This window comes from Pan troglodytes, chromosome 20 (genome assembly GCF_028858775.2).
Source record: "Pan troglodytes isolate AG18354 chromosome 20, NHGRI_mPanTro3-v2.0_pri, whole genome shotgun sequence".
Taxonomy (NCBI): Eukaryota; Metazoa; Chordata; class Mammalia; order Primates; family Hominidae; genus Pan; species Pan troglodytes.
The window spans coordinates 41,500,338-41,514,909 of NC_072418.2; the positions used below are offsets into that span (position 1 = coordinate 41,500,338).

Here is a 14,572-nt window from a genome sequence, read left to right on the forward strand (position 1 = left end):
AGTAAAAATACTAAAATTACGTCTCTACTAAAAATACGAAAATTAGCCAGGCGTGGTGGCACATGCTTGTAATCCCAGCTACTTGGGAGGCTGGGGCAGAAGAATCACTTGAACCCAGGAGGCGGAGGATGCAGTGAGCCAAGATTGCTCCATTGCACTCCAGCCTGGACAACAAGAGCTAAACTCCGTCTCAAAAAAAAAAAAAAAAAAATTGTGAATCCTCCACTTACACATGACATTTAAAGCCATAGAGCTGGATGAGTTTTGTAACTAGTTAGTTCATATAAGCTTGGGAAAAAAATGTGGAAGGATGCATTGAAAAAGACTGGAGAGGGAGTCCCAGGTACACATCCTAGCTGTTAGTCCTTTGGAAAGTTATCCAGCCTCTCAGTCTGTCTATAAAATGAGAATAACACAGCTCTCCAAATGGCACGACACCCGCTACCTTTTGGCTTGGAGACGCTGCCCCGAAGGCGGAACCTCCAGGACAGCTACGTAGCGTTCCGAGCACTCAGACTGAAGCCAGGGCAGCCATGTTCATTATTGGAACCGTGAGGTGGGTGGAGGGTGGTGTTGAGACAGCTGTCATTTTCAGTTAGGGCAAAAGCCAACTTCCGGTCACCATCTTGAGTGACGACAGAGGCGGAGCTCCAACTGACATGTTCATTAAGGGCAGGGCTCCGAGGGCGCCACCTCGAGAGCGACGGCGGGCTACCCGGGGCGGGCTGAGGCAGGTTGTAGCCCCGCCCCGGGCCTTGGGCTCCACCTCTCGGCCCCACTTCCGCCGGGCAAGCGTTTGTAGGCGGCGCTGCCGTAAATCAGGCGGTCTGCTTGCCGCATCACGCAAGATGGCGGCCGCGGCGGTGAACGGGGCGGCAGGCTTCTCGAGCTCCGGGCCCGCGGCAACCTCGGGCGCTGTCCTGCAGGCCGCGACCGGCATGTACGAGCAACTCAAGGGCGAGTGGAACCGTAAAAGCCCCAATCTTAGCAAGTGCGGGGAAGAGCTGGGTCGACTCAAGGTAAAGTCGGCAGGCCCAGGAAACCGAGTGTTGCGGGCGTGGGGGGCGCTACGAGGTGTCTGGACCCAACCAAGTCCCGGGCCGCGGAAGCCACCTCGGTGCCAGCGAGACTGAGGCGGGCTGGGGGATCCGATGGGGTGAAAGATTTGGAACAGCCAAAGTGGGGGCTCGGAGGGCGTCAAGAAGCGAGAGAGGGACAGGGCGCGTTGATGGTCACGCCTGTAATCGCAGCGCTTTGGGAGGCCGAGGCGGGGGAGCGTCGCTTGAGCCCAGGAGTTCAAGATCAGCCTGAGCAACATAGCGAGACTCTGTCTCTTCATTTTTTTTTTTTTAAGTGAGAGATGACTGGAATGGACCCACGCGGGGGTGGTGGGGGAATGATTGAAAGACTTGTGATGGCAGAACTGAGTGAGGGGTTAGATTTTTGGTGCGTGGAGGCTTAACTGGTCGGAGTGGCAGGATTGGGATTCGGGCTTTTCCTGATGGTGGATTCCAGGCAAGACCAAGTGGGAAGTGAGGACTGCCCGGAGTGATAAAAGAATGAGGCTGAAAAGGTGGGCTGTGTAGAGGGTGTGTGGTTAAGACCAGGCTGGGTTAGGATCTGAGAGATCTGGGGCTTAGGCTCACATCTGTTGGGAGAGGGGGCAGCCTAGTTGTGAAGGCAGGACTGAACCTAGAAGAAATATTCTTACAAGTAGAGAACAAGAATACGGGGCCCAGAGTGCTTCAGACCAAACATGTGTTGTGAGGGAGTGTAAATCCAGTGGCTTGGAACAAGCCGCTGAGCCTGCTAAGGAAAGATGTATGGGCTGAACTGTGGGGGGAGATTTGGACCTCCCCCTCCCAGATATAGATTTTGGGGATAGCCCAGCTACCCCTTCCCCAATAGATTGTGGGGAAGATCGGCCAAGAATGGAATGTACTCCTGTCCCCACCGCCGCGTGATTCCACTGGGTCAGGCACTGAGTGTCCCTCCTTGTTTCCCCAGTGGGGCTATTAATAATTGTAATGTGATGTAATCTTAAATGGGCATGTGTTGCGTGCTCAGGCCCTGTTCTGAGTGCTTTATGAGAAAGCATTCCTCATGAGTCAGGATGATGGTTAGCTCCATTTTCCAAGTGGGAAGACCAAAGCGTAGAGCAGGTAAGTCATCTGTATTTGAATTCCCTTCTTTTCTTTCTTCCCTCCCTCCCCTCCCCATCAGCTAGTTCTTCTGGAGCTCAACTTCTTGCCAACCACAGGGACCAAGCTGACCAAACAGCAGCTAATTCTGGCCCGTGAGTGTCACTGGGGTTGGTTGGGGGTGATGATCTGGGGGTCATGGCAGGAATGGTAGCACTGGTGGTTGGGGAAGAGACCTCAGTCACCTCCTGAGAGCTCACTCTGTCACCCACAGGTGACATACTGGAGATCGGGGCCCAATGGAGCATCCTACGCAAGGACATCCCCTCCTTCGAGCGCTACATGGCCCAGCTCAAATGCTACTACTTTGATTACAAGTGAGAATGGGCCCTGCCCCCAACTGGGGGGTGGTTGCATGGCAGCTCCTTTATTTCTGGAGCTCTGGCCGCTTGGGTCCTCTTCCTTCATCTGGGAACTCCTCCTGGCTTAGTTCTCTCCTCAGTGGTGCAGGGTCAGGGCTTGGCTTGGAGGTCCTGAGACTTGGCTTGACTAGTCAGTCTCCCCCTACCCATTCCCACATTGCACCCCCTCTGTCCAGTGGGGCTGCCATCACCTTTCACGTGTCCTGGCCCCAGCCTTGCCCCTCTGACTCAAACCCCTGTGGCAGCCAGTAGGATCATGTGACACTAAAATTTGACACTGTCCATACCCTGCTCAGAACCTGCCGTGGCTCTTCATGGTCCTCAGGCACAAGACCAAGTTCTTTCCTGTGGCTTCCAATGCAGTTCCAGCTCACGCCCCTCTGCCTGTGCCTGCTCATCCCAGCCCTTTCTCTCACTGGACTGTGAGCTTTCTAAAGGCAGAGCTTGGAACTGTCTCGGTTACTGCTATGTCCCTAGCACTGCCTACCACAGGGCCAGGCCCAGAACAGGGACTCACTGGATATGTGTTGAATATAAAACTCAATGATACCTGCACAGATTAATGATTGGGAATTTGACATCAGACAAACCTGGCTTTGAAACATCCAGCCACTTCTTGATTATGAGGTCTTGGGCAAATGACTTTACCTCTCTCAGTTTCCCTGTTAAAGTAGGGAGTGGTGATTCTTTTATTTATTTATTTTTGGAGACAGGGTCTTGCTGTGTTGCCCAGGCTGGAGTGCAGTGGTGCAGTCATGGCTCACCACAGCCTTGACCTCCTGGGCTCAAGCGGTACTCCTACCTTAGCCTCTCAAGTAGCTAGGGCTACAGGTGCACACCACCACTCCTGGATCTTTTAATTTTTTGTAGAGATGGGGGTCTCGCTTTGTTGCCCAGGCTGGTCTCGAACTCCTGGCCACAAGTGATCCTCCTGCCTTGGGCTCCCAGAGTGTTGGGATTACAGGTGTTGAGTCATTGCATCTGACTCCAATAACTTTTTTTTTTTTGAGACGGAGTTTCACTCTTGTTGCCCAGGCTGGAGTGCAATGGTGCAATCTCGGCTCACCACAACCTCTGCCTCCCGGGTTCAAGCGATTCTCCTGCCTCAGTCTCCCAAGTAGCTGGGATTACAGGCATGCGCCACCATGCCCTGCTAGAGTCCACCCAGGCTAGAGTGCAACGGCTGGATCTCGGCGCACTGCAACCTCCGCCTCCCAGGTTCAAGTGATTCTCCTGCCTCAGCCTCCCTCAGCCTCCTGAGTAGCTGGTATTACAGGTGCCCACGACCACACCCAGCTAATTTTTGTATTTTTAGTAGAGATGGGGTTTTGCCAGGTTGGCCAGGCTGGTCTTGAACTCCTGACCTCAGGTGATGCACCCGCCTCGGCCTCCCAAAGTGCTTGGATTATAGGCGTGAGCCACCACGCCTGGCCAGTAACTCTTAATATAGTTATAGCTAACACTTTGTGTTTATTTGGGCCAGGTATTGTTCTAATCACCTTACCTGGGTTGAATCATTTAATTCACTTAACCTTTGTTCATTCAACCCATCTCTACGAAATGGATACTGTGAGGCCGGGCATGATGGCACATGCCTGAAATCCCAGCACTTTGGGAGGCTGAGACAGGAGGATCACTTGAGCCCAGGATTTCCAGACCTGCCTGGCCAACATGGCGAAATCCTGTCTGTACAAAAAATATTGAAAAATTAGCTGGGCAGGCTGGGCATGGTGGCTTACACCTGTAATCCCAGCACTTTGGGAGGCCAAGGTGGGCGGATCATGAGCTTAGGAGGTTGAGACCATCCTGGCTAACACAGTGAAACCCTGTCTCTAAAAGAAAATTACAAAAATTAGCCAGGTGTGGTGGTGGGCGCCTGTAGTCCCAGCTACTCGGGAGGCTGAGGCAGGAGAATGGCATGAACCCAGGAGGCAGAGCCTGCAGTGAGCCAAGATCGGGCCACTGCACTCCAGTGGGCGACAGAGCAAGACTCCGTCTCAAAAAAAAAAAAAAAAAAAATTAGCTGGGCATGGTGGTGTGCACTTGTAGTCCCAGCTACTTTGGAGTCTGAGATGGGAGGATGGCTTGAGCGTGGGAAGTTGAGGCTGCAGTGAGCCTGGGTGACAGAGCAAGACCTTGTCTCGGAATTGAAAAAAAAAAAAAAAAAAAGGGCCGGGCGCAGTGGCTCATACCTGTAATCCAAGCACTTTGGGAGGCCGAGGTGGGTGGATCACGAGATCAGGAGTTCGAGACCAGCCTGGCCAGCATAGTGAAACCCCGTCTCTACTAAAAGTACAAAAAATTAGCTGGGCATGGTGGCGTGTGCCTGTAGTCCCAGCTACTTGGGAGGCTAAATCAGGAGAATCGCTTGAACCCGGCAAGCGGAGGTTGCAGTGAGCCAAGAACGCACCATTGCACTCCAGCCTGGGCAACAGAGAGAGACTCCTTCTCAAAAAATAAATAAAAGGATACTATGGTGATACCCAGTTTACACTTTGGGAAACCGAGGTTGTCATTTCACTGAAGTGAGGTCACTCGCTCTTGTATGACTCAATATGACTCTTGTAAATGACTTATTCATGCATCTTTGGGACACAGTTTCCTCATATGAAAACCCAGGACCTGATACCTCTTCAGGAAGATGCATGGGGCAATTGTGAGGATTCCTGGAGCCTGGGGTAGAGGGCTCGTTAGGCCCTTAAATCCTCCTTAACCTGCTTCCCCATCCCACGTCCACAGGGAGCAGCTCCCCGAGTCAGCCTATATGCACCAGCTCTTGGGCCTCAACCTCCTCTTCCTGCTGTCCCAGAACCGGGTGGCTGAGTTCCACACGGAGTTGGAGCGGCTGCCTGCCAAGGACATCCAGACCAATGTCTACATCAAGCACCCCGTGTCCCTGGAGCAAGTGAGATGGCAAGGGGCAGGGGAGGACCTGGCCAAAGTGGGTGGTGCAGGGGTGGTCTTAGGAGGGCTTTCCTGAAGGAGTGGCCAGGGTTCACCCATCTTTCCACCCACGGACCCATCCTCTTGTTTGTCCAACAAATACTGAGTCCCAGCTGTGTGCCTGGCACTGTGGTAGGTTGTCAGACTGTGCAGTGAGCCAAGCAGGTGAAATTCATGATCTTGTGGTGATGACACTGGGGTGTGGAAGCAGATAGTAAGCCCGAAGAGTGAGTGGCCTGCGCAGTCTGTCAGATGCTGAGTGCTGTGGAGAAAAAGCAGGAAGGAGGGTGGAGAGGCAGGGATGGGTGATATTTATCTCGGGGAGTCAGAAGGCCTCACCTAAAAGGTGAAATTGGAGAAAGACTTGAAAAGGGTGAGGAACTGGCTTATGCCTGTAATCTCAGCACTTTGGGAGGCTGAGGCAGGAGGACTGCTTGAGCCCAGGAGTTCAAGGCTACAGTGTGCTATGATCACACCACTGTATTCTAGCCTGGGTGACAGTGAGATTCTGTCTCTATTTAGAAAATAAATGAATAAAAACATATTTTTTAAAGAAAAGGGTGGCCGTGCACAGTGGCTCACGCCTGTAATCCCAGCACATTGGGAGGCCGAGGCGGGTGGATCACCTGAGTTCAGGAGTTCGAAACCAGCCTGGCCAACATGGTGAAACCCCGTCTCTATAAAAATACAAAAACTAGCCAGGCGGGTGGTGGGTGCCTGTAATCCCAGCTACTCGGGAGGCTGAGGCAGGAGAATCACTTGAACCCAGGAGGTGGAGGTTGCAGTGAGCCAAGATTGTGCCATTGCACTCCAGCCTGGGCAACAGGCTCAAAAAAGAAAAGAAAAGGGTAAGGGACTGAACCCTGTGGACAGCCGGGCAGAGGAACCAGCCAGTCCAAGTGTCCTGAGGCAGTACTGTGTCTGCTGTGTTCGAAGGACAGCCAAGAAGACAGTGTTTTTGGAACAAAGTGAGCAGGGCCAGGGCAAAGCCTTAGGACCTAAGGTTAGGAAGTTGTTCCTGGAGCTGACATCTTATGGGAGGATTTGGTCAGTGGGGAGAGGATGGGAGAGAGGGCAGTTAGGGCAGGCAGCACAGTTCGGGCAGAGGTGTACAGGGATGAGCCTGTGGTGGAGCCAGCACTGTCTCCCTCCTGGAAAATAGATGGATAATTGGACAGTAGATGAGATAATGAGATGCCAGCCCAGAGCAGGCTTGGGGGGAGGGAGGGAGGGAGGGAGGAAGAGGGGGTGAGAGAGAGAGAGAGAGTGTGTGTGTGTGTGTGTGTGCGTGTGTGCGTGTGTGCGCATAAACCAGCAAGGGCTTTCTGGAAGAGGGGGTACCCAGGGCAGCGGTGTGGCTGTGTGGCAAAGGGATTACAGGGGCACTAGGAGTGTGATGAGGCCCACACAGGTAGGCCCCTTTGCAGCCTCCTCTTCATTCTCTCTTCTTCCCCCTTCCCGGCTTCTGCAGTACCTGATGGAGGGCAGCTACAACAAAGTGTTCCTGGCCAAGGGTAACATCCCCGCCGAGAGCTACACCTTCTTCATTGACATCCTGCTCGACACTATCAGGTGCGTAGTGGGGCCAGGCCCTGTGGAGTTTGGAAAGAACTTGGGCTTGAGTCGGACAGCTCCGAGTCTGAATCTCATTCCAGCCATTGGTTGTCTGGGTAGGCTAGGTGTGTTTCTTATCCTCCTAGCACCTCAGCTCTCCTTTTCAGTGAATTGGGCCTGGTCATGGGATTGTGGATAACGGCTCTCATCTCACCACCCTTGGCTGTTGACATTTGTGGCCACGTGTGTCAAACCTGAGCATGGAATTGGTTCAGCAGGCAGGGATTGTGCGGCCTGTCTTAGCCCATCTTCCGTCCTAGATACCCATCCAGTGAGTCATGAGACTTCACCTCCGGCCACCAAAACTGTGGAACCCTCAGTTTCTCCTTCTCTAGAATGGGTTGACCAAATCCCAGCAGCCCCTTGGGTTGCCGTATGCACAAGTGACATCCCACGGGCAGATGGATGTGACATACAAATCCCTTGAGGAGTAAAAGGGTGTCGAAGTGGTGGCTGAGCTGATGCACTCGGGCAGAGCACCAAATCAGAATGAGTTTCCATGCCTTAGGTGCAAAGACAAGCCCAGAGGCATTCGAGTGGGGAGTGGTAGCCAGTACCCACTACCCACCGCATGGCCTAAGCGATATTGGAGGCACTCCTCCCCATCACTGGCTTTTCCCCAGAGCTTACCCCCTCCCTCACTACAGTGACTTAATGCCTTGCTCTATTTCTACTTCGGTGTTGTTCATGGTGCCTCTTGATGGGTACAAGGAACCCCCTCAGGATCTATGAAGTGGGGTGCAGCACCCTGGTGATGGGTGTTATGAGAAGAGATGCCCTCATGTGAGTCCCAAGCTGGGTTTCAGACCTAAAATCCTGTGGCTGGGGAGTGGGATTCAGAGTGTGGGCCCAGGAGTCAGAGATTTCAGTGGGGATCTCCCATGGCCCTTGCTTGCTTTGCGAGTCTGGTCAAGTTTCTCCCCTTCTGAGCCTTGATGAATAAAACAGGGCCCCTCACATATTCCTGCCATCAGTGCTGGACTCCAGGGTCAGAGCTGACACATGTCAGGTCTCGGGGGACAGGTCCTGGGAGGTTGTCGATGCTCAGTAATGAGGAGCTTCTCATCTTCCCCCAGGGATGAGATCGCTGGGTGCATCGAGAAGGCTTACGAGAAAATCCTTTTCACTGAGGCCACCCGGATCCTCTTCTTCAACACACCCAAAAAGATGACAGACTACGCCAAGAAGGTGGCTGGGGTACAGGGCAAGGGGCCGTGGGACCAAGGGGTGAAGTCACTAACAACAGTGTGGGGTGGCTTAGAGGGACACTGGAACAAGACTGCCCAGGTTTAAGTTCAACTGTGTGACTCTAGGCAAGCTGCCAAAGCTCTCTGACATCAGTTTCTCTATCCACAGAATGGGGCTAGATACATGGGATGAGCTTAGTACCTGGCACCAGCTGGAGGTGGGCGCTGCACACATGTTGGCTGCTGTCTTTATCAAAATTTCTTAGAGGTGGCAGCTTTTTCTGCAAGACTTTGCTTCATTTGGTCTCAGGCGTTTGAGCACGAGCAACACTTGGTGTTGCAGGAGGAGGGCTGGGACCAGGCTATGGAAGGTGAAATTGGGCTGGGTGCAGTGGCTCCCGCGCACCAAGGTGGATCCTCCCACCTAGGCTCACTCTGGGAGGCTGAGGTGGGAGGATCGCCTGAGGTCAGGAGTTCGAGACCAGCCTGGTCAACATGGTGAAACCTCATCTCTACTAAAAAATACAAAAAAAATTAGCCGGATGTGGTGGCGGGTGCCTGTAATCTCAGCTACTCGGGAGGCTGAGGCAGGAGAATTGCTTGAACCCAGGAGGCAGAGGTTGCAGTGAGCCGAGATCACGCCATTGCACTCCGGCCTGGGTGACAGAGCGAGACTCTGTCTGGGGGAAAAAAAAAAAAGAAGGTGAAATTGAATTTTAGTGATGGTGACAGCTGGTAACTGATCTGTCACTCAGGCCAAACACTATCCTCTGTGCTTTAAAGATGTTGATTCACCAAATCCTCACAGTTGACCCAGAGAGGTGTGTAATTAGGGTCCCAGTCTCAACACAGAGAAACTGAGGCACAGAGAGGTGAAGTTACTTGTCAAGGGTCATTGGGGCAGAGTACGGTTGGTGAGAAAAGAGAGCATAGGACACGTGGGCAAGTGCTGGCCCCATAGGGTGGGGATGGAGCCTTTGTGATCACTCTACCCGTCTCTAATCCCTCCTTTCCTGCAGCGAGGGTGGGTCCTGGGCCCCAACAACTACTACAGTTTTGCCAGCCAGCAGCAGAAGCCGGAAGACACCACCATTCCCTCCACAGAACTGGCCAAACAGGTCATCGAGTATGCCCGGCAGCTGGAGATGATCGTCTGAGCCCCCGGGCACTGGGTGGGGCAGGGCACGAGTTATTTAAAACAGTTACACTGCAGGGTTTCGCCCAATAAAGGTGGACTGACATTCCCTCTTCCAGGCCCTTGTCTCCCCAGTTGGGACGGCAGAGAGACAAGTTCTTATATCTGAAGAACTTGGAGGTTTTGGGGCATTCAGGAGTTGGAGATAGCCTCCAACTGGGTCAGCCTCTGTCTGGTGGGCATTGCTCAGGGTCTCAAACACGGACGCCCACTGTGGGGCCCCAGCAGCACTGTGGCGTGCAGGAGGGCATGGCCCCAGGTAGGGGGACTGTTCTAGCCAGCTGTGGACACATAGGAATGCTGGACCAGGGTACCAGATTTTTTCAACAAAGGGGGTGAAGTGTCCTACTAAAAAGAATAAATGTTGGCATTGAATTAAACAATTTTTCAAATGACATGTGAAATGGAACCCATCTGTAGGCTGCCAGTTTGGGCCCTTTGTGGAACAAAAGGTGTGGGCCCTGGTGTGGGCTTGTGGGTCCCACCCTCCCTGAGCCAGCATGTGATTGAGGACCTCCCCGCACACCCCCCAGCCTAGGTTTCCTGCCTTGAAATTCTTGGGAAGGTGTTCAAGATGCAGGGTCCAAATCTGGCTGAATCCCTTGTGGGATGTGGAAATTTCACAAGTCTTCCAGAGTTAGTTTTCCCAACTGTGAAATGGGAATGATCACTCCTTTGCAAAGTGGTTTGTGCTGAGCCTGTGAGCTTGGTACCAGGTTAGCTCAGAATTGGGGCTTATGGATTAAGGGGAATCAGATCCCCCCCGCCCTGGACCCATCAGTCTGGGTGCTGGGTGAATGGAACCTCAGTTACTGCTGCTCTGGTCCAGCCTCACGATTGTTTCCAAGATGTGCTTTAATGGCGAGCCTGCCCTGCTGCACCGTACCCACTGCCTTGGCGAGTGATTGACAGGCTGCTGGCATCTGGATTGGTTATTTTATTGGCATGGAGGGGAAGGTGGAGGGTGTTGAGCCGACTACACTCAGTTGGAATGGGTGGCCTGCAAGTCGTAGTGCTCCAGCCTGGCCACCAGAGAGCCGGACAGCTTGATGGTGGCAACCCAGGGTGGCTCGCCCAGGTGGTTGGTGGATGTGCTCAGCCTAGCAGGGGGAGGGTAGAGTCAGCAAAGCCCAGCAATGGGACCAGGCCTCTAGCCCTTCTAGAGCCTCCCTGTCCCCATATGAATAGGGAAGCTTCTGAAGGCTATATTGGAATATCCCAAAGGCAGTTTAGGGCAGGGCTGGCGAGTGTCCCAGCTAAGCTTCAGGAGGTCCAGGGCAGTCTCCCAGTGGTTCAGCACTCCCAGGAGTCAGGATCAGACCCCAGTGGCCAGATCTGGTGATTCAGTGTGGGTAGGGGGTGGCTGGAGGATGCATTGTCCCCCTGGATGTGGGACTCAGGAGGAGCCTCCCCAGCACAAGGGCTGGGACGTCAGTGCCCTCTGGCGGCTGAAGCCTTGAGTCCCAGAGTCAGGAGAAGTCCTCAGAGGCTAGAGGGGTCAGGAGTCCAGGGCTGCCCCTGTGCCCAGTAAAGTTGGAGGCGTGCATCTACCCCCATTTAGTTCCAGGAAGACAGTCATCCCCTCACCCTCATCCCTGAGTGGCCTCGGACGTGGTCCTCCTTGATACCCTCAGGGACAGGGTCAAGGCAGTGTATAGGGTCAGGCCAGCTGGGACCAGCCTCCCTCTCTAATGGCTCCAAGAGAGGTACAGGAGGGCCAAGAGTCCACTTAGGGATCGGATGCCATAGGGCTGGGCCAGGGTGTCCCCCTTTCCCCGTCAAAGGTCAGCATGGGATCACGGGTCCTCTTGGTCCTGAAGGGTGGGAGCTCAGCTAGGTTTGAGATGTGGCAGAGATGAAGGCCACGGGTCATTCTAGGGTCAGGAAGCCAAAGAGCTGAGTAGGACTCTATCCAGCAGTCTGGGGTTCGGCACCCTCCTGTCCCTTCTCCCCTCTCACCAGGCAGAGACGTTGCGTGGCAGGCGGCGATGGCGTGGCTGGTGGCGGCAGTAACACTTGCAGGGACAGGAGTTAAGCACCTGGAAGGGCAGCCAGTGGCGCGCAGCGCGGGTGTTAGCTGCCCCAGTCTGAGAGGCCCCGCTGCCACCACCCCCTCCACCACTGCTGTCAGGCACGGTAGCTGTAGCTCGTTCGCGAGGACCATCTCCATGCAAGCCATCCTCACGGGTCGCGCCCCGGGCTGCACGGGAACCCTTGTTCCTGCGCGTGCGGGTCTTGATGGGCGCAGCCGCGGGTGCGGGCGCGGACACAGGCGGCGAGGGCTCAGCCACGGTGGGAGCTGGAGCCGGGGATGGGGCCGGGGCCGGGGCCGGGGATGGGGATGGGGCCGGGGCCGGGGCCGGGGATGGGGCCGGGGCCGGGGATGGGGCCGGGGCCTGGTCGGCGGCTAAGGCTGGGGGCAGAGCAGGGGCTGGGGTGGGAGCCAGGGCTGACTCCTTGTGGCCCAGACCCGGGGTGAGCGGGGGAGCCACCGGCAGCGGCGTTGGCTGGAGCGCTGGTGGCTGCAGTGTGGGCGGCGGTGTGGGCGGTGGCGTGGGCGGTGGCAGCGGTGGTAACTCCTGCAGGCCTGGGGGCCCCGGGCGCATGGGCTCGCCATTGGTGGGTGCCGGGAAGATGAACGTAGGCGGCGCCAGCAGGGCAGATGCGGGCCTCCGGGGCCCGGGAGCTGAGTGTATCTGCTCTGGTGGTGGCGGAGGGGAGCCCCAAGGCCCAGAGAGTGCGGCCGCACGCCGTCGCGGCGCCCCGATGCCTCCGCCAGCCCCGTTGAAGCGGAAGTGGCGTTCAGGGCCGTCGGGAGCGCTAACCCAGTCGAATTTGGGCTTCGAGCCTGGAAAGGTGGTGTAGGGTGGCGGCGGTAGGGCCCGGGCTTGGGACGCAGGCGCCGAGGGAGGACCAGAGCACCCTTCGCCGTCTCCATCACCTCCCTCGGCTTCCTGTGCCCCTCGAGAAACCTCTCCCAAGGGGCGAGCGGCTCCAGGAGGCAGGGGCCCTTGCTTCAGGACCTCGGCGTAAGAGATGGCACCTGGGGCAGCAAAGAGGCCGCCGCCTCCGCCGCCCCCCAGCGAAGCTTTGGCTGCTAAGGAACTCGAGGCTGCCGGAGGGGCCAAAGAGGGCCTCGACTTGAAGGTGATTTTACACAGCAGGCTCAGACCGGACTCGGAATCCGCAGGCTGGGCCATTTCGCCTTCGCCCGCCTGGGGAGGCGCCCCTCCGCGAGCCCTGCCGGCCGTCTGGCCCTGGTTGCGGGGCCCAGCCTGGCTTTCTGTGGGGGGTGAGGCGGGTGTGGCCAGAGCAGGAGTGATTCTGCGGTCCGCCGGCTGCCGTTCAGAAGGTAATGGTGGTGGCGGCTTCCAAGGCTCCAGGGGCGGCGGAAATTGGGATGGGGCCCTCGGGACAGTGTCCTTCACGGATAGTTGCCGGGGCGGCGGCGGCGGCTTCAGCGGGCGGAGGCTCGGAGGGTCGCCCTGGCCGCGATGGCTCGCCTCCAGCAGGCGGCGGATCCGGGGAACTGGAGTGCCCGCGGGCTTTTGCCATTTAGACGGGCCGGGCAGCAGAGTCCCCGCGGGGGCCGGGGGTGGTGCAGAGACCGCGGCCGCCTCTTCAGGAGGGGGCATCACTGGAGAGGGCCGTTCTAAGGTGAGGGGCAGGGTCGAGGGTGAGGCCTCGGGCTCCCGGGGTACCATGAGTTCCGGGGGTGTGGCGCTGCCAGGGAACCAGACACCCAGCCCACGAGTCAGGCGCATGGCCTGGGAGGTCATCTCGGGCTCCACCAGGGACGTCCGGCGGGAGTCGGGGGCGCGGTCCGAGGGCTGCACTTTTCGGGAGCCCCCGCCCGCGGATGGCTCCGACTGCAAGTTCCCCATTTCTGACGGAGCTCGGAGACTGGTCAGAAAAATTTACTCCAGTCAGCCTGCCAGGGCCGTGGGGACCCTACGAGGCTGGCTGTACTTGATCTAATGCGTCCGCACCGGCCCCGCCCCTGTTCTCCAAGATCCGATCAGGCCCAAGTCCTTAGGTCGCACTCCTGTTCCCTGACCTTCAACACTCACGCCTTCTTGCCCACGTCCCCAACACAGCTGCTGTTCAGATACTTCACTACCAGCCCCATTATGTACTAAGGTTCCATGCTTGTCCCCTTGGCTGGTCATGCTGATCCCTCAGTCCTCTCCTCTAACTCTCCGACTCCCCGCCTCTCTCTAGAGCACCTGGGTCCCGCCCTCTTCCCAGGCAGCGGCAGATCCTCAGGCCTCACCCCTAAACCTCTTCCCGCTCCAGGTCTATCTACTAGCTGGCATCCACAGTCAAGCTCCACCCCTGTCCCCAAGCTCCGCCCTGGCCCCGCCTCCCCCCAGAGGAACCCACTCACCGAGTCCTCCAGCCGAGCAGAGTTCAGACCGCGGCCCCCTGGGCCCGGGGCAGGGCAGGGAACTGCCGTAGCAGAAAATAACCGAAAAGAACGGGGGTGCGGGTGAAGGCAAGTGGGCGAGACAACTAGGGCGGACCCCGAGATGTAGGCCCCGCCCCCGGAGCTCGAGGCCCCGCCCTCCTGCGAGCCCGCGGGAGCCCGGCCCCTTACGAACCTAGGTCTCCCCTTGAAATACTCCGAGGACTTCTTCCTCGCCCCCAGGCCTTCTGGTTCTAAGCTCCACCCCTTTGGGTTGTTCTCCTTAGCCCCTCCCCTTTAGAATGCCCCGCCCCTCTCATTCCCTCCCGAGGCCCCGCCCACGCGAACACCGATGCGTCGCTCCTCCCCTTTGGACCTCTCATCTGCCCCGCCCCTAAGGCAATTTACCTCTAAGCTCCGCCTTTTTAAGACCCAGCAACATCGCTTCTCAAGACCCTCTCCTTCCCCCCGGGCGCCGAGAAGGCCCATCCACCGTGGGCCCGCCCCTTCGTGACGCACGCACTAGTCCTCGCCTGCAGCATCCAAACCTCCTTATACCCAGGCCCTCCAACCCCACCCACTTGTGAAGGCTCCCCTCTCGCCCCACCCCTTATCGAACTCTGCCAGGCACCCAGCCCCTCCTATTTCGAAGCCACAGCGTAGAC

General features: G+C 56.7%; 2 protein-coding genes across 3 annotated transcripts; one reads left to right on the plus strand and one right to left on the minus strand.

Annotated features, from left to right (window-relative positions):
• Positions 1 to 607: 607 nt before the first annotated feature.
• Positions 608 to 9,897, plus strand: PSMD8 (proteasome 26S subunit, non-ATPase 8). The gene is made up of 7 exons (NM_001251986.1): positions 608 to 1,019; positions 2,224 to 2,296; positions 2,416 to 2,518; positions 5,303 to 5,468; positions 6,978 to 7,078; positions 8,197 to 8,308; positions 9,327 to 9,897. The coding sequence occupies exons 1-7, from the start codon at positions 660 to 662 to the stop codon at positions 9,462 to 9,464; spliced, it is 1,053 nt and encodes a 350-aa protein (NP_001238915.1). The 5' UTR covers positions 608 to 659; the 3' UTR covers positions 9,465 to 9,897.
• A 527-nt stretch (positions 9,898 to 10,424) lies between these two features.
• Positions 10,425 to 14,190, minus strand: GGN (gametogenetin). 2 transcript variants are annotated; one of them, XM_024351300.2, is made up of 4 exons: positions 14,104 to 14,190; positions 13,890 to 13,951; positions 11,462 to 13,405; positions 10,425 to 10,602 (listed from the first exon to the last, which is right to left on the minus strand). In XM_024351300.2, the coding sequence occupies exons 3-4, from the start codon at positions 13,384 to 13,386 to the stop codon at positions 10,485 to 10,487; spliced, it is 2,043 nt and encodes a 680-aa protein (XP_024207068.1). In that variant the 5' UTR covers positions 13,387 to 13,405; positions 13,890 to 13,951; positions 14,104 to 14,190; the 3' UTR covers positions 10,425 to 10,484. The 2 variants fall into 2 exon arrangements, with proteins under 2 accessions (XP_024207068.1, XP_054529391.1); XM_054673416.2 differs by having other exon boundaries at positions 13,890 to 14,173.
• Positions 14,191 to 14,572: the final 382 nt, after the last annotated feature.